Below are 22,442 nucleotides of genomic sequence, written 5' to 3'. Positions count from 1 at the left end.
GAGTCTAAGAAAAAGAAAGTTCCCAAAAGGTCCAATTTGTCTTTACTTCCAAGTTATAGACTGAAGCCCATACACTTGATTTATTCATGAGAAACTATTGGAGATGTTAACGTGATTTACTTAAGTAGTCCATGAGGTTATTGACTCATCATTTAAGGCTGTGTGAGAAAAGGATAAAAGTGCTCATGTCAGTTGAAGGAAAATATCAGGCACAGGGGAGCATTTGGGTTCATAATACAAGATACAATAAGAGTAGATGATGAGGTGATTGTGATAGAGATTTCAAAAAAAAGTGGAAAAGAAGAATTCACTAGAGATATTCAACTTAATCAGGTGACAAGCTTCTTCAGTAAGAGAGGAGTAACTAATGGGTATAAGCACATGAGTAACTAAACATTGTGGTATTAAGTTGTGATTTTCAAAAAGATTACATCCTTCTCCTGGTTATTATGATGTTAATCTCATCTGATAAAATTAATGTGAAATATGAGAATATGTGGTATTCAAATGATCAAATTTGAAGTGATTATGGAAGATGGAAGAAAAAGTCAATTATCAAGACATAGCCCTTTTCCCAGATATATTTGAAAGCACTAGGAGTTGTGATTCAGTATTTAATTATAAAGCAAGATCTTAGTAATGTGCTGTGTCACATGCTGTAATAAATATGACAGGAAATTAGAATCACCTCCTATATGGGTAGATGTGGAAAATATTAAGATATTTATTGATGTATTGAGTAAATACAGTTCTCAGGATGCATATGCTGAAATATGTAGGTTGGAATACATCTGGAGTGAATATTACATGAGGTGGAAGCTAATGTTTGGGAAGTGGGTTTCATGTAATGGAGGTTTCCTTGTGACAGGAGAACCTGTGCATGGGTTTAATTGTAACAAACAATATGAAGAGGTAGTTTTGAGAACAGGGAAAGTTTCTCACTACTTAAATGAGGTATGACACTCCATGCCATACCTAGGTGTGGCATGTAACCCTTAAAATATTTGAAATTGGAATATACAAAGAAAATAATTAAATCTAGTTGTGTCTTTTTCTGGCCACATAAGATTATATTACTTCAGCTTTCTGAACCTCTCTTTGGGACATTTCTTAAATGAGTAAATTAACCTTTATCAAGTAGGTTAATGAGAAGATTAAATTATTAAAATGTGTAATTCTACAAACATGTTGAATATAATCATTTTCTTCCTGGACTTGAGGGACAAATGGCTAAGTTAATCCTAGATCTGGTCAACCCCATAATAATACATATTTTTTCTCTTTACTTTTAATAATATATATTCCTAAGTTTCTTAGTTGATTTCCAAATATAATGGGGTGAGATCTAAAACTCAGCATTAAGGAGGTGGCATTGTTATACATCACATATGGAAGAACTAAGATGTTTAATGACAAACATCAGTTCAGGTTCATGGTACATCAGGAAATGAGTGAGATACCAGAAGACAGAAATGAATGTGAGAGAACAAATGCTATTGCAAAAACCAGTAATAACTGAGAAATTCAAGTCTGCTTCCTTTTGTGGTGAGAACCCAATTCCAGATGAGATTTTGATCAGGATTTCCTATGTTTTGGAATCAGGAAAGAATTAAAAGTCTATGAATATGATGGGCTAATTAATAAATATAATTCCTGTGTTTTCATGTCCTCATCTGTACAATGAAGGTAATAATATCATATTCACCAGCCAGAGAAGACAAGACTTCCGGAATCTTGTCTCTGGGAAAGGAAAGTCCTCCCCTTATTTCTCTTGAGCACATCTCATGTTCTCTTTATTGATTGGGCTGGTGATACTCCTGGGTGAAGCTTTAGGCATTTAGAACAAGTGGGCCTGAAAGTTGTGATGAACAGTTGAATCTTAAGATTCTTTCTCCATTCTCAGCTATCCCACCTTCTGCTCATCTCATTGTGAGTGAAAATCCAGATGAAGATAGATGCCAGCTAAGGTATTGTTAATGCAATCATGCAATCACAGGTGAGTAGAGAATTCTTCTTTAACTGAAATTCCACCTCTGTTGCTAGCAGAAGGGAATATTTCTCCTTTGGGGTGGATATTCCAAGGGTACTCAGGAGATATTCAAGGATCTGAACTTAAGTTTATACAGGACTCTAATAGTTATGGTATGTTAGGGACTGAGCATTGAGTAATCTTGCAAGATAATTACAATAGTTGGCTCCAGGTTCTACAAGACTGTATTCTCAGTATTTTCTTTTTCTCACACACCCCATGACCTCATTGGATAAATAATGAATTCATGGATCATGTTAGAATGTGAAATTGACCCTGCAACTTTTTGAATACAGGGATATAAATGAAAATTAAGGGAAGTTGATAGTAGACAGGCTGAGTTTTCATCTGCGGTGTCAATCCAACCTTAAAGGTACTGTGGTGTAGGGGTAGGCATATCTGCAAGTAGCTTGAGAATGATAGTAAATTAAGGGAAATGAGGAATGATTTATGTTCCCTTAATTTCCTTAAATTTTTTTTTCCTTTTTTGTCTTTATTTTTTAAATATTACATTAAAAAAATATGAGGTCCCCATATAACTCCCACCCCTCTCACCCCACTCCTCCCCCCATAACAACAATCTCCTCCATCATCATGAGACATTCATTGCATTTGGTGAATACATCTCTGAGCACCACTGCAACTCATGGTCAATGGTACACATTATAGCCCTCACTCTCCCACATTCCACCCAGTGGGCCATGGGAGGACATATAATGCCCAGTAACTGTCCCTGCAGCACCACCCAGGACAACTCCAAGTCCCAAAAATGCCCCCACATCTCATCTCTTCCTCCCATTTCCTACTCCCAGTAGCCACCATGTCCACTTTCTCCACACCAATGCCACATTTTTTTGATTACTAATAACAATAGTTCATGAATAGAATATCAATAAGTCCACTCTAATCCATACTCTATTTCTCCATTCTGTGGACCTTGGAATGGTGATATAGATGTAGTCCACTCCTATAGATGTGGTCCACTCCACATCTATATCAAGAGGGGGCTTAGATTCCACATGGATGCTGAATGCAATCCTCCTGCTTTCAGTTGTAGGCACCCTTGGCTCCCTGGTGTGGTGGTTGACCTTCTTCAACTCCATGTTAGCTGAGTGGGTAGGTCCAATAAACCAGAGTGTAGGGGCTGAAGTCTGTTGAGGTTCAGGGCCTGGGTATCATATGGTCAGTCCAGAGATTTAGGTCCCCTGGGTATATATTAAACCCCAGCACCAACTATAGTTCTGGTAAAAGTAACAGGAGAGGCTTGTGACCAAAGATCACATCTGAGTCCAGCTCCATCACACAGAAACACAAACTCCAAAGTAGGGCCAACTGACATGGCACTGAACTCCATCTGCCATAACCATAGAACCTGTGGGTCTCTGTAGCCCTCAGAAGAACCAATTGCTGGGGTTGTATCTACTTTATTTGTCTCTGGGACTCTGCTGAGGTGTGCATAAAGACAACCCCTCTGATAACCTCCTGGCTCTTTTTGGAGATGCATGGCCATATAAACTCATTTGTCCTTTCCATTTCCCCCTTTTATTCAGGTCAAAAAGCATTTTTAACTCCTGGTATTATATGTAGACTGAGATGTTCTGCTGGTCTGAGTTGACTCTTTTATTCAAGGGCATTTTGTAGTTACATCATCAGCTGGTATTTGGTAGAAATCCCTCGGCACCATGGAGGCTCATCCCCGGGAGTCATGTCCCACACTGGGGGGAAGGCAATGCATTTATGTGCTGAGTTTGGCTTCGAGACTGGCCACATTTGAGCAACATGGAGGCTCTCAGGAGGTAACTCTTAGGCACCCTGCAGCTCTAGGCCTTGTTCTTATTTCAGGTGCACAGGCTCACAAGCATAGTCATTAGTATCAAGGGCTCATTGTTGGACCTTCCTTCTTTTATGGTTTTGCCATTGCACTTGGGGAATTGTTGGTCTTCCTTTAGGGACTGTGATAGAGCTCCCCTGGCTAGGAACTCAGCACTCCCTCAGTTGTTTTTAATTGTATCCACTATGAAAATATCCAAACATTTTTATGTACCCTGGATATATGTGCTGGAGAACTCCCTGCTTGGTTTTGTTTATCTTTTCAAGTGATTCTTATTTTCTATTTCATTTAGTTCTGCTCTGTGATCCAAAACTTCTTGAAAAGTGAAACCCAATATATTGCCAGGTTCCATTAAGAGTAAAATGGAATATAGTGATGAGTTTAAAGTTTAGATATAAAGTTTAGATATAGAATACATGTTAATTTAGAAAAATTAAGATAAAAATAAACTGGGTATTGAAAAATTTTTAAATGCAAAAGCTTTGTTTTTGATGTTTTGCCTTCCATCACTGCTTTAAGTGTTGCCCTGTATGCAAATTGGCTAGGCAAGTTCTTCCATCTTTTCCTCAGTGTCTATGTCCTTTCTTTTTCTTCTTCTCTTCCTAATTATTAAGGTTATCTTCTCAAAAGTTTTAGATCACAGTAATTCATATATACAGTATGCAGTACTCCCACATATCAAACATAAAACTCTTTTCCCTTCCACAGCAATAATCTTTTACATATTCATACTATATTTACTGAAACTGATGTATAGATATTGAGACAATAGCTTTCAAACAAGGTAATGTTTGTGTTTACATTGTGGTTTATATTTTAGACTATGCAACTTTCTAAAATTTTAGTTATCTTATGTTTTACATTATGATTTACATTTTAGCCTATCAGCCCCTTTGTATTTTTGTTGTAATTTTACATGTCTTATATCCATCCTTGCGTAATCTTGTGGAACACTTCTATTGCCCACACAGTTACATTGGTTCCATCTATTCAATACCTCTTCCCCCTCCCCTTACAGCCCACAGTGACAGTCAATCTTCATTGCTTGAAGGACCATTTTCAGAGATACTTGCAACAGTGTTGAGGGCTTGACATGGTCAACTGCCATAATGCACTGGGAGCTACCATTTCTCTTGAGAGATACAATTACCTCTATTTGAGCTCATCAGTCTTCCCCAGGATGTGGGTATACCTTCACTCTCATTATATGGGTCTCTATCCAATGATATAATGCACTATGGCAAAATGAGCATTCACATATTCCCTAGGAGCCTGTCCTGCCTCAGATTATCCCCTTTAAGCATCTTAAACAGGTAACCTTCCTTATTATGTTTTTGGAAAAGTTTTCTCAGCATTATACTCTCAACCAAAAACCTGACAATCTCCTATGTTCATATTTTGCCTCACCCTCACCCCAATTTCTTGGGCAATATTACCCATCCTCCCATCCTTAGCCCCCCTAAAGCCTGCAAAGCCCCACCCAAAGATAACCCTATGCCCCCATTTTATCCCTTCCTTGTAAAAATACCTCCAGTTTATCATAGATTTCACCCATGTAGGTGTCAGCTTACATCCTTCCTCTACTCCCCAATTTCCTTTAAGCCTATCATCCAGTCTCTAGCTCTCTGAGGCAGCTTGGTTTACTTATTTCATATCATTGAGGTCATGTAGTATTTGTCTTTCAATGCCTGGGTTGCTTCACTCAACATAAGGTTCTCAAGATTCCTCCATGTTATCACGGGTCTTTGTAGTGTATTCATTCTTAAAGCTGAATAGTATGCCATTGTATATACCACATTTTATTTATCCATTCATCTGTTCATGGGCATTTGGGTTGATTCCAACTTTTGGCAATACTGAACAATGCTGCTATGAACATTGGTGTGCATATATTGGTTTGTGTCCTTGTTTACAGTTCTACTGGGTATATACCCACCAGTAGAATCACTGGGTCATTTGGCAAATTTATGGCTAGTTTTTTGAGAAACTGCCAAACTGTCTTCCAGAATGGCTGGATCCTTCTGCATTCCCACCAGCAGTTGGTGTTCCTGTTCCTCCACATCCTCTCCAGCACTTGCAGTCTTCTGTTTTTTTCATAGCTGCCAATCTTATGGGAATAAGATGGTGTATCATTATAGTTTTGATTTACATTTCATTTCCCTGATAGCTAGAGATTTGGGGCATTTTTTCAAGTGCTTTTTAGTCTTTTATATTTCTTCTTTGGAGAAGTGTGTGTTTAAATCTTTTTCCCATTTTTTAAATGGGTTGTTTGTCCTTTTATTTTGAAGATATAGGAGTTCTTTATATATGCAGGTTGTAAGTTTCCTATCAGATATATGGTTACCAAATATTTTCTCCCATTGTGTAGGTTCACTTTTCACTTTCTTGACAAACTCCTTTGAGGTGCAGAAGGCTTTAATTTTGAGGAAGTCCCATTTATCTATTCTTTTGTTGTTCAGCCTTTGGGTGTGAAGTTCATGAAGCCATTTCTTATTACAAGGTCTTGTATATGGTTCCCTACACTGCTTTCCAAAGTCTTTATGGTCTTAGCTCTTATATTTAGGTCTTTGATCCATCTTGAGTTGATTTTTATATAAGGTGTGAGATGGTAATCCTCTTTCATTCTTTTACATATGGATATCCAGTTCTCCAGGCACCATTTGTTGAAGAGGCCATTCTCTTCCAGTTGAGAGGGTTTTGTGGCTTTATCGAATATTATATTGCTGTATATATGAGGATCTATATCAGAACCCTCAAATCAGTTCCATTGGTCTGTGTGTCTCTCCTTGTGCCAGTACCATCCTGTTTTCACTACTGTAGCTTTGTAGTATGTTTTGAAGTCATGTAGTGTGATTCCTCTAATTTCATTTTTCTTTTTCAATATGTCTTTGACTATTGAGGGCCTCTTTCCTTTTGAAATAAATTTCATAGCTAGTTTTTCTAGTTCCTTGAAGAATGCTGTATTGATTTTTATTTGGATTACATAGAATGTGTAGAACAGTTTTGGTAGGATAGACATCTTAATATTTAGTCTTCCTATCCATGAACAGGGAATATTCTTCCATTTCTTTAGGTTTGCTTTGATATCCTTGGACAGTGTTGTGTAGTTCTCTGTGTATAAGTATTTTACATCTTTAGTTAAATTTATTCCTAGGTATTTGATTTTTTATTGACTATTGTAAATGGTATTTGTTTCTTGATTATTGGTGTACAGAAATGCTACTGATTTTTGTGCATTGATCTTATAACCTGTGACTTTACTAAACTTATTTATGAGTTCTAGAAGCTTTCTTGTAGAACTCTCATGGTTTTCTATGTATAGGATCATGTCATCTTCAAATAATGAAATTTTGACTTCTTTCTCTCCAATTTGAGTGCCTTTTATATCTCATTCTTTCCTCAGTGCTCAAGCAAGTACTTCTAAGACTATGTTAAATAGAAGAGGTGATAGTGGGCATCCTTGCCTTGTTCCTGATCTTAGAAGGAAGGATTTTAGGAATTCACCATTTTAAATGATGTTGGCTGTGAGTTTTTCATACATACACTTTATCATTTTCAGAAAATTTCCTTGTATTCCAATCTTTTGCTGTGTTTTTATGAAGAAAGTGTGCTGTATTTTGTCAAATGCTTTTTCTGCATCTATAGATATAATCATGTGATTTTTTCCCTTCAATCTGTTTATATGGTGTATTACATTGATTGATTTTCTTATGTTGAACTATCCTTGCATACCCGGAATGAATCCCACTTGGTCATGGTGTATAATTCATTTAATGTGTTGTTGAATATGGTTAGCAAGTATTTTGTTGAGGATTTTTGCATCTAGGTTCATTAGAGTAATTGGTCTGTAATTTTCTTTTCTTGTGGTGTCTTTGTTTGACTTTGGTACCAGGGTAATGTTGGCATCATAGAATGAGCTCAGTAATGTTTCTTCTGTTTTGATTTTTTGGAAGAGTTTTAGCAGGATTGGTGTTAGTTCTTTCCAGAATGTTTTGTAGAATTCACCTGTAAAGCTGTTTGACCCTGGGCTCTTCTTAGTTGGGAGGTTTTTAATAACTGATTCTATCTCTTTACTTATGATTGGTTTGTTGAGATCATCACTTTCGTCTTTTGTAAATATAGGCTGTTTATGTGATTCTAGGAATTTGTCCATTTCCTCTGAATTGTAATTTTTGTTGAAATATAGTTTTTCAAAGTATACTCTTATGATAGTCTTTATTTCTATGGGGTCAGGGGTTATATCTCCTTTCTCCTTTCTTATTTTGTGTATTTGCATCTTCTCTCTTTTTTTCTTTGTTATTCTAGCTAAGGGTGTGTCAATTTTATTGAGCTTCTCAAAGAACCAGCCCTTGGTTTTGTATATCTTTTCAAGTGCTTTCTTATTTTCGATTTCAGTTTGTTCTGCTCTTATTTCTGTTCTTTCTTTCTTTCTTCTTCCTGTAGGGTTACTTTGTAGTTGTTTCACTAATTCCTCCAAATGTGCAGTTAGTTCTTCAATTTTTGCTCTTTCTTCATTTTTGATGTATGAATATATGGCTGTGAATTTCCCTATCAGTACTGCTTTTGCTGCATCCCATAAGTTTTGGTATGTTGTGTTAGCATTTTCATTAGTTTCAAGGTAGTTATTAATTTCTTTTGAGAGTTCCTCTTTGACCCACTGTTTTTCTGAGAGTGTGCTGTTGCTTTTCCATATCTTGTTGTGAAATCTGGCCCTCTGGTCCTTGCAGATTTCCACCTTCACTCCACTGTGGTCAGAGATATTATTTTGTACAATTTCGATCTTTCTGAATTCATTGAGACTATCTTTGTGTCCTAGCATATGGTCTATATTGGAGAATCATGCATGTGCACTTGAGAAAAATGTATATCCTGCTGTATTTAGGTGTAATGATCTGTATATGTATTTTAGATCCAGCTCCTCTAATATACTGTTCAAAGTTTTTGTTTCTTTATTGATTCTCTTTTGAGATGTTCTGTCCAAAGTTGATAGTGGTATATTAAAGTCTCCCACTATAATTGTAGAGGCATGTATTCTTTCACTTGCTTTTTCCCATGTTTGCCTCACGTATTTGGAGGCACCCTTGTTAGGAGCATGCATATTTATGATTGTTCATTCTTCTTGAAAGATTATTCCTTTCACTAATATGTAGTATCGTTTTTTGTCTCTCACAATTGTTTCATATTTAAAGTCTATTTTGTTTGTTATTAATATACCTACTCCTGCCTTGTTTTGTTTTGTTTTGTTTTGTTATTGTTTGCTTGTAGGATTGTTTTCCAGCCATTCACTTTCAACCTCCGTGAATCCCTGGGTCTAATATGTTTCTTGTAGACAGCATATAGATGGGTCATATTTCATTATCCAATTTTCCAGTCTGAATCTTTTGGCAGGTGAGTTTAATCCATTGACATTCAGTGTTATTACGTTCAAGGAATTATTTGTTAACCATATTTTGTTTGGACTTGTGTTTGCCATATTTTGTTTCTTTTTTTTTCCTTCTCTTTTTGTCTTTTTTGTTGCTCTTACACTCTCCTCCAACTCTGCCTCTCCTGTTTCTTTCTTTCGTCCTTCAGTACTGCCTTTAGTATTTCTTGAAGGGCAGGCTTCTTGTTGGCATACTCTTTTCATTTCTGTTTATCTGTGAATATTTTGATCTCTCCATCATTTTTGAAAGCTCGTTTAGCTGGGTAGAGTATTCTTGGTTCGAAATTTTTTTCTCTTAGTACCTTGACTATATCATACCACTGCCTTCTTGCCTCCATGGTTTCAGATGAGAAATGAGCACTTAATCTTATGGAGTCTCCCTTGTATGTGATGCTTCTCTTTTCTCTTGCTGCTTTTAGAATTTTCTCTTTGTCTTGAGCATTGGGTAATTTGACAAGTATATGTCTTGGGGTGGGCCTGTTGGGATTTATGTTGTTTGGGGTGCATTGTTCTTCCTGGACATGTACATCTCTCAGTAGATTTGGGAAGTTTTCAGCCATTATTTCCTCCAACACCCCTTCTGTCCCCTTTCCCTTCTCTTCTCCTTCTGGGATGCCTATAATACATATGTTTGTGCATTTTGTATTGTCATTCAGGTCCCTAAGTCCCAGTTGGATTTTTTTCTATTTTTTCTCAATCAGTTCTAATATCTGTTTGATTTCAGATGTATTGTCTTCCACCTTGCTAATTCTCTCCTCTGACTCTTCTAATCTGCTGCTATTTGCTGAGAGTGTATTTTTGATTTCTTGAACTGTGGTGTTCATCCCCATCATATCTGTTACCTTTTTGCGTATGTCTGCAATTTCCTCTCCAAGTGTTTTCTTCATATTTTTAATCTCTTCCTTTACTTCATTAAGTTGGTCTCTAATATATGTTTTGAGATCTTTAATTAGTTGTGTGGTGTTCTGCTCCCCTTCCTGGTTTTTAGTTTGTTCGTTGGATTCGGCCATGTTTTCCTGATTATTGGTTTGGTTTGTAGTTTTTTGTTGCTGTCTGGTCATCATTTTATCTTGATGGGTTTAATTTGTTTCTTAGCTTTTTTGTCTAGTCTTGGGGATTCATTAGTTGTTGTTTGTGCATAAGTGTTATGTCTTCTCTTTGTCACTTTGTTCTTCTTACTCTTATTTTCTCATTGCTGGTAAAGTTCTCATTGAAGGAAAATATTAGGGCCAGGAAAAGCAAAATAAGTAAGAAAAGAAAATATATAAAGTAGTATTTTAGTAGTATTGGTAATAAATTTTAACAGAGCAACAATGTGAGATCTGGGAGAATGGATATTAGACTCATGTAAGTTGTGTAGATTTATAGCAGTAAGTAGAGTAACTATAATGAGACAGTCAACTGAATATGGGGAGGAATATAGTATGAATTAAATAGCCAGTGTTTTCATGATAGAGGGAAGGAGAGAAGAAAGACAATAATATCAAGAGTGGGTAAAAGACAGGAAACAGAACAAAGGTATTAGAAATTAGAAGTCAGGCAATTTGAGGGCCAAAGAAATGGAGGTGGAATGTAAGAGAAACAATTGATGATGGAGGATTAAAAGATGTGGGGGAAAAGGGATAGTGCACATGGCCAAAATCAGTACACACAGAAAAGAGGAAATGGAGGATGAGGAAACACAGCAATTGTGAAGCGCTCCCTGCAGCACCTATTATATAAAGAAAATAAAATAAGTAGAAAAAGAGACAAAAGAAAAAAGAAAAGAGAAAAAGGGAGTGGGCAAAGATAAGGGACGGAAACAAGCAAGAAAAAGAGAAAAAAATCTAAATAAATGTAAAAGGACCTTGGGGGATAAAATGGGAGAAAAGATCAGGAGACAATGCAGTATTAGCAAATAAGGCAAAAAGAAAAAAAAAAAGGAACCAACGTTTTAAGCTAGGAATCCTCTTTGCAGTTAAAAAATACTTAGGGATCTGACCTTCCCGCTTTCTCCTTTCTTCACTTCTCTCTCCCAGGGTAGCAGGAAAGCTGACTGAGAGGTCCGGTAGGAGATTCAAGTAGGTCCTTATTGAACCAACTCAACACAGAAGAGTTTGGCTCTTTATTTTCAGTGTGAGAGCACCTACACCAAGCCAGAGACCCAGTATGCTATTGGAAGCTTGGATAGCACGCCCTACAGACTCTCCCCATTAAGTGTGCTAGGGGAAGTCTAACTGATTTTCTTACTCCACCTTCTCCCAGACCAAGTTTCCTATCCCAGGGCGTTTAAGTAAATTGGGCTTTCTCAGCAGATTCACCTCTCCTTTCTTCCTAGACTCTCCCAAAGACAGCTGGTATACTCCTGCAAATTCAAGGAGAGATAGAGAGAAAGATAAAACACAAATGCTGAGAGCTAGGGTAATCAAGGACCTCAGATGTACATTAGGGCACGATGGATTCAGGGATGGGAAGTCTGTGATATTGCAGACTCAAGGTGTGTGAGTCTTGAGCGTGGGCCACCAGTTTTAGGGGACACACACCTGGGAACCACACATCTGGTTAACAGGGGGCCTGGGAGCACCACAGCACAACACAGCCTTCAGGGATCTGTGCAGCTGGGCACTAGCCCTACTGGGAGGGGTCCCACTGACAACCTCTGACCTCTGTGTCAGAAACCCAAAATTCCACCTCTCTCAAGATTCTCTTCTGTCACTGTCTCAAATCAACATCCAGAAACCTCCTGCCCTGCCAGCCCCTGAAACAGCCTGCTCAGGGTTTGGGAGCACCGCTGCACAACAAAGATTTCAGGGACTGCTGCAGATGGGCCACCAGCCCTAGGGGAAGGGGTTCCACCTACAACTTTTGACATCTGTGTAAGAAACTGAAAGTTTCACCTCTTGCAAGAATTTCTTCTGTCACTGTCTCAACCAAATTGACATCTAGACACCTCCTGCCCTGCAAGCCAGTGAAACAGTCCACTCAGGGTTTGGGAACACCCCTCACAACAAAGATCCCAGCAATCACCGCAGTCCAGCCACCAGCCCTAGGGGTGGGACTCCACCCAGAACCTCTGACCTCTGTCAGAAACCCAAAATTCCACCTCTTGCAAGAATCTCTTCTGTCACTGTCTCACCAAATCAACTTCCAGATACCGCCCACCCTGCAAGCCCCTGAAACAGCCCGCTCAGGCCCTGGTAACACCCCAGCACAGCAAAGCCTTCAGGAATCCCAGCTGCTGGGCCTCCAGCCCCAGGGGGAAGGGTCCTGCCCACAACCCCTACCTCCATGAAAGAGACCCAAAATTCTACCTCTTGCAAGAATCTCCTGTCACCGTCCCACTAAATTGATGTCCAGACACCTCGTGCCCTCCAAGCACCTGAAACAGCCCAGTCCAGCAGGACTCCAACCCTACTCAGCCACTTCTTTGCAGAAGAGATTATGATGTGTACTCACTCAGACACCATCTTGCCCTGCCTCCTCCTTAAAATTTTGGTGGAATATATTTGCACCTTCTGAAATATTTTTTCAAACAAATTTAAATTCACCTTACCACTAATGTTAAAATTTCCCAACTTCAATTTTCTAAATAAAATTTATTCCAATTTTATTAATGGATGTAATGTATGGGTTTTTTCCTTCATCATGGCTATGGTTTTAGGATCTTTATTATAGGTAGAATAAAATTTTTTCTCCAAAAATTTTTGAAGTCTTGGAGAAACCAGAAGCAATGAATAGGATTCTTTTCATCTTTCACACAGAGATGAGATGAATATAAAAGTGAGACAATAAAAATGTAGACCACAGAAAAAGTTGAGATTGTGAAGTCTCCTTCCACAGGAATTGTTAGTATAAGGCAATGTATCAGTACAACTCTCTCAGGAGTGCCTATCCCATGACCCTAAACCCTCTGTATTTAACATTATAATGAATGCTTATGTTATGTAGCTCAGAGGAATGCAGCACTTACTGTTTTGGTATGTAATCAGTTTAGCAGAATTCTGGATATTTCTTCAAGTTTCTCTGCCATGTCAGTGAATAATAGGCCTCTGAATTGAATTTAGATAGAAAGCAATTCATACATTAACTTGCATTTGTCAAAATGCAAAACATACTCTTAAATGATTTCATAAAGGAGAGGAAAATGAGTTCATCTGTACAAGGGAAGACTCTAAGCATATGCATTTTTAAACATGAAATACCATAGGGAAGCAGACTTGGCCCAGTGGTTAGGGTGTCTGTCTACCACATGGGAGGTCTGCGGTTCAAACCCTTGTCCTCCTTGACCCATGTGGAGCTGGCCCATGTGCAGTGCTGATGCACGCAAGGAGTGCTATGCTCTGCAGGGATGTCCCTCATGTAGGGAGCCCCACATGCAAGGAATGCACCCCATAAGGAAAGCTACCCAGCATAAAAGAATGTGCAGCCTGCCTAATGGTGCCACCCACATGGAGAGGTGACACAACAAGATGATGCAACAAAAAGAAGCACAAATTCCCATGCCACTGACAACAACAGAAGCAGACAAAGAAGAAGACGCAGCAAATAGACACAGAACAGACAACCGGGGCAGGGGGGTTGGCTGGAAGGGGAGAGAAATAAATAAATAAATCTTTAAAAAAATAAAAAAGAAATACCATGTACATTGCTTGCCTTACAATACGTGTGTAAATTTTCTTAAAATTGTTTGGAAAGATTGGTTTTGTTTTGAATGTTTGAATGAATGCTTTATAATCAGCAAAAAGAAGGCATATTTGCAAGTTTATTGGGAAATTTTCATATATATTTAACATCCCATGTCATGTGATTTTCTTTTACAATGGGGTGTTATGTATTCAGAGTTTGTATGTGTCTGAGAGTGCATCTGAAAAGCAGATGACAATTAAGCATTGGTAGTGATGTTACTGTAATTCCATACACATTTTTGAGTTTTATATATTGTTTCTGCTTCTTTAGTGCTGTTATTTTGCTCATCACACTCAGGATATTTGTTAGGATAATGCTGTGTGAACACAAATTTCCATGGTGTTTTAGGGGTATGTGACCTTCAAGGATGTGGCTGTAGACTTCACCCAGGAAGAGTGGGACCTGTTAGACACATCCCAGCAACAGCTGTTCAGAGAAGTGATGCTGGAGAATATAAATAATCTGGTCTCAGTAGGTGAGACTCTCAAAATTTATCTACCATCTATATCTCTCTTACCTATCTACCATCTATCTAGCATATTTATCTACTTATATATTTATTATAACTCAACTTCAATTTATTGATTCAAATATAAGCTTCTTCATATTGTATAATTTTTATTGTCTCTTACATTTTATATTTTATAATTTTAATACATTTATATTGGGCAATAAAAAACTGTCTAAATGGATGTTTACTTATTTTTTTTAATTTCTAAGTTCATTTTTGTTTTTTTTCTTATCTTTTTAAAGATATATTATATATCCCACTCCCCATGTCCCCACTCCTCCCACATCTACAACTTATTTCATTAGTGTGGTATATTCATTGCATTTAATGAGTACACTTTGGAACATTGCTATACAGTTTATGCTGTAGTTTACACTCTCTCCCAGTCCATTTAGTGGGTTAATACAGGGTATAAAATGCCCTGCATCCACCCCTGCAATATCATTCAGGACAACTCCAAGACCTGAAAATGCCCAAATATCACACTTCTTTTTCCCTAACCCTGCCTTCAGCAACTCCTGTGACCACTGTCTCCACATCAATGATACACTTTTTTCCATTGCTAGAGTCACAATAATTCTGTAGTGGAATACCAGTAAGTCCATTCTAATCCATATTTCATTCCTTCATCCTGAGGATGCTGTGATGGTGATTTTATATATGTCTAGTTCATCCAATAGAATTTAATCTTCTTGACTACAAATTAATGTCTTCCTTGAATCTCAATTTCTAACCCTCAGTGCTCTTTTGAGAACTCAGTGAATACATTTTGACTGGATAAGTAATTGACTATGGTGAAATAACTTTCTGCTCCAGGGGCTATAATGATGCTTCAGAACATAGTAGTAAAAACATTGCAAATATAATTTTCAATATAGAATTTAGATCATCTTTTCAGACTTATGCTAATTGGGTTATTTTTTAACATAATATTCAATCACTTCAGAAACATAGATTTCTCCCCATTTAGAATACAGATGACACTGCAGTTTCTTTTTGTACTAGTGCATGGGTAACAATAACCAGTAGTCCTTACTGAAATGGGCAAGAGTTACAACTTCTGTTGAGATATTATCAATGATCTGAGTTCTAGGTTTTGTTGTATTGCTGGCCTTCAATGCTTACATTATTCTTTCGTAAACTGCCATGTACATCATGATGATGCTCTGTTACTAACAAAATTCAAAATCCAGGTAACTTGTTTAGCACAAACAGGATATCAAGTCTGGAAAAAAGATGTGCTTTCCCAGCTGGAACAAGGAGAAGTGTGGAGAGAAGGATTAGGATTTCCTCAATACCACATTTCAGGTGATCTTTAAGGACCTGTACATAAGAGCGGTCTCATTAAATAGTGTGTATGTGATTTCTATAGGTTTCTTTAGAACACTTATGATATATAAAATGTAGCTATGGGTATTGGGGAAATTTTAGTCACATGTTTATTCCATGTACTTCTCAAGATTTATCAAATGTCATTGGCATTGTGAAAAGGATATTCAGTTGTTTTTGCAATTAAACCTTCACATTATCCTTTTCCTGGTTCTATTATTGGAATATTCCCCCCCCCCTTTTTTTTTTTACCTCCCTGACATCCCAACTTCCTTTTTCTCATATTCTATGCCTGAAAATCTTTTATGATCATAATGTCATATAACATTAATTTTCATATCCCTAAAGTATTCATTAATTAAATATTCTTTCCCTGCTAATTGTGAATGTGGAAATATACTGAAAGAGATACTTGAAAATTTCCAAAATTTTGTCCCCCTAATGCTTTTCTAACTATTTATTTTCTTTTTTTTCCAATTACTCCAGGGAGGAAAAGTGCCTTTAAAACATATGATATGATAGAAATGATAGACTACCAACCTACTTTTAGGAAAAACTCTTCTAAAATCATGGCATTGGTAAGCTTAATTTTTTGAACCCTGGTAATCAAAATAGATACCTAGGGATAGAATGAATTAGGATTTCAATAAAACAATAAAATTTTACTTAATGTTGGGATTAAATACAATCCAGCAAAAATCTGATAGTTTGAATTAAGGTAAAAACTAACCTAAACATGAACTCTTACCTGAGTTCTTAAAAAAACAAATTGCATAAACATGTTTAACATACATAATCTTTGAAATATCATGAAGCTCAAACTTAAGCAGATACCTCTGCAATTAGATTGTTATGACGGAGAATATCTGTGTGTAAGGAGTAGAATAAAGTGTATATGAAAGAAACATGGCAAATATTTTCATTGAAGAGTGTCACTAGAGGATTAGTCTTGGTTTCAAGTGTAGGGAAATGAAGAAATTCATTTCATGGACAAATGTTTTACAGTCTCACATCTCATTCTTCACAGCAGAGATCTCACATCCAAAAAAATTCCTTTGAATATAACTATTTGGAAGAAGATTCCTCTCACACTTCCACAGTGAACCAACATGCATTAATTCACATAACAAAGAAATCCTATTTCAGAAAACCACCTCCAGCTGTCCACAGTGATCATTCATCTTTTAATCAACATAAGCATTTTCACCCTAGAAGTAAATCATACGAATGTTCCCAAAATGCTAAAAATTGTATGCAATGCTCTAACCTCAGACAATTCAATGGAATTCCCTTTGAAGAGAAACCCCATGAATATCATGTATGTGGGAAAGTTTTCAGTCAACATTCCCATTTTCAACGACATGAGAGCACTCATACTGGAGAGAAATCCTATGAATGTCATTTTTGTGGGAAAGCCTTTAGTCAGTCCTCTTTCCTGAAAATACATCCAAGAACTCACACTTGCAAGACTCCATATGAATGCCATCTTTGTGGGGAAGCCTTCAGTCAAAATACTTCTGTAAGACAACATCAGAGAACTCACACTGGAGAGAAACCATATCAATGCAATCTTTGTGGGAAAACCTTCAGTCGCACCTCTTTCTTAAAACTTCATGAGAGAACTCACACTGGAGAGAAATCCCACAAATGTCATCTATGTGGGAAAGTCTTCAGTCAATACACTCGTCTTAAAAAACATCAGAGAACTCATACTGGAGAGAAACCCCATGAATGTCATCTATGTGGGAAAGCTTTCAGTAAATATGCTTATCTTAAAAAACATGAGAAAACTCACACTGGAGAGAAGCCCCATGAATGTCATCTATGTGGGAAAGCCTTCAGTTACTCCTCTTCCTTAAAACAACATGAGAGAACTCATACTGGAGAGAAACCCCATGAATGTCATCTATGTGGGAAAGCTTTCAGTAAATACGCTTATCTTAAAAAACATGAGAAAACTCACACTGGAGAGAAGCCCCATGAATGTCATCTATGTGGGAAAGCCTTTAGTCATTATTCTTCCCTTAGAAATCACAAGAGAACTCACACTGGAGAGAAACCCCATGAATGTCATCTGTGTGGGAAAGCCTTCAGTCAAATCTCTTCCTTAAAACACCATGGGAGAACTCACACTGGAGAGAAACCCCACAAATGTCATCTATTTGGAAGAGCCTTTATTTATTATTCCCTTAAATATCATGAGAGAGCTCACACTGGAGAGAAACCCCATGAATGTCATCTATGTGGGAAAGCCTTCATTAAATAGTCTTATCTTGAATTACATAAGAGAACTCACACTGGAGAGAAACCCTATGAATGCCATCTTTGTGGGAAAGCCTTCCCATATTCCTCTTCCCTAAAAAATCATCAGAGAACTCACACAGGAGAGAGACCGTATGAATGCCATCTATGTAGGAAAGCCTTCAAGCAATCCTCTCACCTAAGAAAACATGAGAGAACTCACACTGTAGAGAAACCCTAAGAATGTCATTTATTCAGGGAAGCTCTCTGTCAACATTCCCATCTATAATGACATGCAATAACTCACACTGGCGAGAAACCATAGCAATATCATTTTTGTGGGAAAGCTTTCATTCAAGCCTCTTCCCTAAAATGTGAAAGAACTCATACAGGACAGAAGCCCTATGAATGTCATATATGCAGGGAAGCTTTCAGTTGATGTTCCCATCTTCAATGACATGACAGAATTCACACTGGAGAGAAATACCATAAATTAATATATTTGGGAAAGTCTTATTTCATCCCTCCTCAATAAAATAATACATGTAAGAATTCACCCTGGAGATAAACACTGAATGTTATCAATGTGGGGAAGCATTCAGTATTACTTTAAACTTAGATGATGTAAAAGAGTTCAAACTGGAGAGACACACTATAAGTTTCATCAGTGCAGGAAAGCTTTCAGTCATCATTCCCACCTTCAACAAAAGAGAACTCACTCTAGGGAACCTTCAATTTTCTTATCTTAAACACCATGAGAGAACTCACACTGTAGAAAAGACAGGAATATTATCTATTTAGGAACTTTTTCACCTGTATTTCTGCTCTCAGGCAACATTACAAAATTCATGTTGGATGGAAACGATAATAACATGCATATGAGAAAACCTTAGTTTTTCTAGAATAAAGTGATAGGAGATTACACAAATGTTCAAATGGAGAGAATCTGTATGAATGTCAACAATTTGAGAATGTCATTGGTCAATATTATTTTAAATGTAACATTCACAGTGTAAATCTTTTGCACATTTAAGAGACTTGAGCCATAAATTTAACCTTTTAACATACCAGGGAACTCATATTCTAAAGAAATACTTTTTAATGTGTTCAGAAGTCCTTGTAGTCATCCATACATCTCCAGATAACCTAATAGCATTCATACTGGTGAGAATCCATATGCATGTTATTTATGAGCAAAGCCCTTAATAGGTAAATAATATACTATGTGAGAAAGCAAATAATGTAAATATAATGGAATTAGAGAGGGCTCTTCTACTACTCTAATAAGCTAATCAGAAAAATCACATGTGAGGATATCTACACCTCTACTCAATGTGGGAATGTGTTAATTCCTAATTTATCCTTTAAATTAAATGAGTGAAACACAAGGTCTGTAATCACTGTGCACTATCATTCAGACAAAACTAAGCCTTATTGTGCTAAAGGAAACTCAGTTTAAGAATAACCACAAAGATAAAACCCCAGATAGTGGTGCTCTTGGGCTACAGAGACACCCAGGTCCAACAGTTATGACAGATGGCACTGGAGTTCAGTATCTTGCCACTGGGGCCTACTTTGGAATTTGTGCTCCTGAGTGTAATGTGGTTTGACTCAGATATTACCTGTCTACACATGCCTCTTCTGTCACTTTTACTGAAAGTATGGTTGCAACTGGAGTTGGTTTATGCTCAGGAGATTTGAATCTCTGGACTGTCCAAGTGACAGCTGGGCCCTTAGCCTCAGCAGATTGCAACTCCTATTCACTGGTTCATTGAACTTACCCAGGTCAGCTAACAGGAAGGTAAGGATGGTCAACCACCACACCAGGGAAACCAAAAAGTCTATAACTGCAAGCAGGAGAATCCCATCCATTAGTCATGTGGAAGCAAAGCCCCCTCTCAATTTAGAGGTGGAGTGGACATCACCATCCCAGGGTCCTCAGGATGGAGGAATAAAATATGGATTACAGTGGACTTACTAGTATTCTACTATAGAATTATTGTGACTTTAGCAATGAAAGAAACTGTACCACTGATGTGGAAACAGTGGCCATGGGAGTTGCTGGGGACAGGAAGAGGGAAGAAGAGGTGTGATATGGGGACATTTTCAAGACTTGGAGTTGCTATGAATGATACTGCAGGGTTAGATGTAAGACATTATATATCCTGCAATGAACCACTGAATGGACCAGGAGAGTTTAAACTGCAGTATAAACTATAATCCATGGTGTGTAACAGTTCTCAAAAAATATATTCATGAAATGCAATCAATTTGCCAAACTCATGACAGTTTGGTGAAGTGGGAGGAATGGGGGATGTGGTGAGTGGGGTATATGGGAACCTCTTACATTTTTTAATGTAAAAGTTTTTGTGATCTATGTGTCTTATAAAAATATAATAAAATGGGGAAAAATTTACTACCACCACCCAAAACCCTTTTAATACAAATTAAAAAAATTGAAAAGGAGGAATAAGACTTTATTAGGAGGAACCCTTGAGGAATTTCCTGAAAATTCACTGTGGAGAATGCAATGAAAAATCATGGGATATCATTTATTCAGAGATTGGGAAGTTGCATGCGTCAGTAATTTTGTTTCTGTGTTGGATATTTATAGATGGGTTTGGCAAGTGTGTATCTGACAGCTGACTGGAAAGTTCATAGGTTTGGGCATAAGAAAATTGTGAAATTGGTGATTTAGGCATCTTTCCCTCATAAATGAATGTGGTTCTCTGGTTGCCTTTCCTGGCTCAGTGATTAAATAGCTGAAGGTGAGGAAAAGATATGGTCACTTTTTCCTAATGTTAGTCACTTCTGCGACTACAATTGTTATCAGTAGGTGTGATAATAGTGCACACAGTACTAACTATGGATTCAAATAGAAGGGACAGAAGAGTGATGTGCTGGGAAACCACAACTGAGTCTAATTCTGCAACACTGAGGAGCATAAATTCCAAAGTAGGGCCCATTGGCAGGGCACCAAAATACTGGGCTATCTTCCCTGACTATAGTGTATGGATAGCTCCAGAACCTTCTGTAGTCCCACTATTTGAGACAATATCTACTATGGCAGTCAATTGCATCTTGCTGAAACCTTCATGAGAATAAGCTCTCAGATGATCTCAGCAGAAGTTTGATGTGGTTCATGAATTTTAAAATAGATATTGGATTATGTTTGTAAACTGTTCTGTACTTGGGCATGATTAAATTATTAGCAACTCCCAAGGTCAAAATATATCCATTGATGTGGAGACAGGTTGAGGGAGAAAGCATATGCTATTGGGGCATTTTGGGACCTGGAGTTGTCCTGAGTGATACTGCAGGGACAGATGCAGGACATTATACACCCTGCCATAACCCACTGAATGAACTGGGAGAGAGTGTAAACTACAACATAAGCTATAATCATGCTGTGTAGCAATGCTCCAAAATGTATTTATCAAATGCAATGAATGTACCACACTACTGAAAGAAGTTCATGTGGGAGGTTGTAGGGAGTGGGGTATATGGGAAACTGTTACGGTTTAATGTAACATTTTGTTTGATTTGTGCATCTTTAAAGAAGATATTAAAAATGATATGATTAGGGCTTTAATTAAGTCACATCTGTAGGGTGTTGAGTCTCTGCCTCTTGGTGGATGGGGATTCACAGATGAAAGACATGGCAAAGGAAATAGTTGAAGTTTTGATGCTGGGGTCTTGAGCTGGAGCCCCAGGATGTAAGCACACAGAGGAGTTTGGTCATAAGGAAAGAGAAAAGACCCCAGGAAGAGAAACAAACCATTCATCTAATAGTCTACAGTTTGTCTTGTGGAGAGAGGCAAAGCCTAGAGAGCATCATAACCTACAGTGAACTTGTGGAGGAAACAGAGGACCTGAGCTAAGAAAGAAATGAACCCCAGGAAGAGAGGAACCCAGGAATCATGAAACCTGGCAGACATCAAGAACCATTTTGCTCCAACATGAGGCAAAAGACTTTGGTGAGGGAAGTAACGTATGCTGTATGTCCTGGTAACTACAAGCTTCTACCCCAAATAATTACCCTTTATAAAAACCAACTAATTTCTGGTATTTTGCATCAGCATCCCTTTGGCTGACAAATACAACTTCCTAACTCACTTTGAAGTCTGTTAGCCATATAAACTCACTTGTATTTATCATTTCCTATTTTTTTCCAAGGTCTTTCTCCAGTTGCATTGCTAGTTAATGCTTGATAGTAATCCTTTGGTACCAGTGAGCCACATCCCCAGGAATCATTTCCCATGCTGAGGGGAAGGTAACACATTTATATTCTGAATTTGGCTTAAAGATTGGCCACATTTGAGCAACAAGGGGGCTCTCAGAGGTAACATTTTTTGTCCTTATTTTTTTAATATTACACTAGAAAATATGAGGGCCCCATATACCCCCCATCCCC

General features: G+C 37.6%; 1 protein-coding gene across 1 annotated transcript in view; it reads left to right on the top strand.

Annotated features, from left to right (window-relative positions):
* LOC131277476 (zinc finger protein 596-like) overlaps nt 1-22,182 on the top strand; it is a 202,562-nt gene extending 180,380 nt beyond the window's left edge. The window contains exons 5-9 of the mRNA XM_058292524.2: nt 1,904-1,996; nt 14,296-14,422; nt 15,665-15,766; nt 16,274-16,365; nt 16,815-22,182. Coding sequence (XP_058148507.1) covers nt 1,985-1,996; nt 14,296-14,422; nt 15,665-15,766; nt 16,274-16,365; nt 16,815-18,053 — 1,572 coding nt within the window. The 5' untranslated portion in view covers nt 1,904-1,984 and the 3' untranslated portion in view covers nt 18,054-22,182. The remainder of the gene's footprint in view (nt 1-1,903; nt 1,997-14,295; nt 14,423-15,664; nt 15,767-16,273; nt 16,366-16,814) is intronic.
* Nucleotides 22,183-22,442: the final 260 nt, after the last annotated feature.

The sequence above is a fragment of the Dasypus novemcinctus genome, unplaced genomic scaffold (genome assembly GCF_030445035.2).
Source record: "Dasypus novemcinctus isolate mDasNov1 unplaced genomic scaffold, mDasNov1.1.hap2 scaffold_106, whole genome shotgun sequence".
In the NCBI taxonomy this organism is placed as follows: Eukaryota; Metazoa; Chordata; class Mammalia; order Cingulata; family Dasypodidae; genus Dasypus; species Dasypus novemcinctus.
This window is presented reverse-complemented; position numbering and strand designations above follow the sequence as displayed.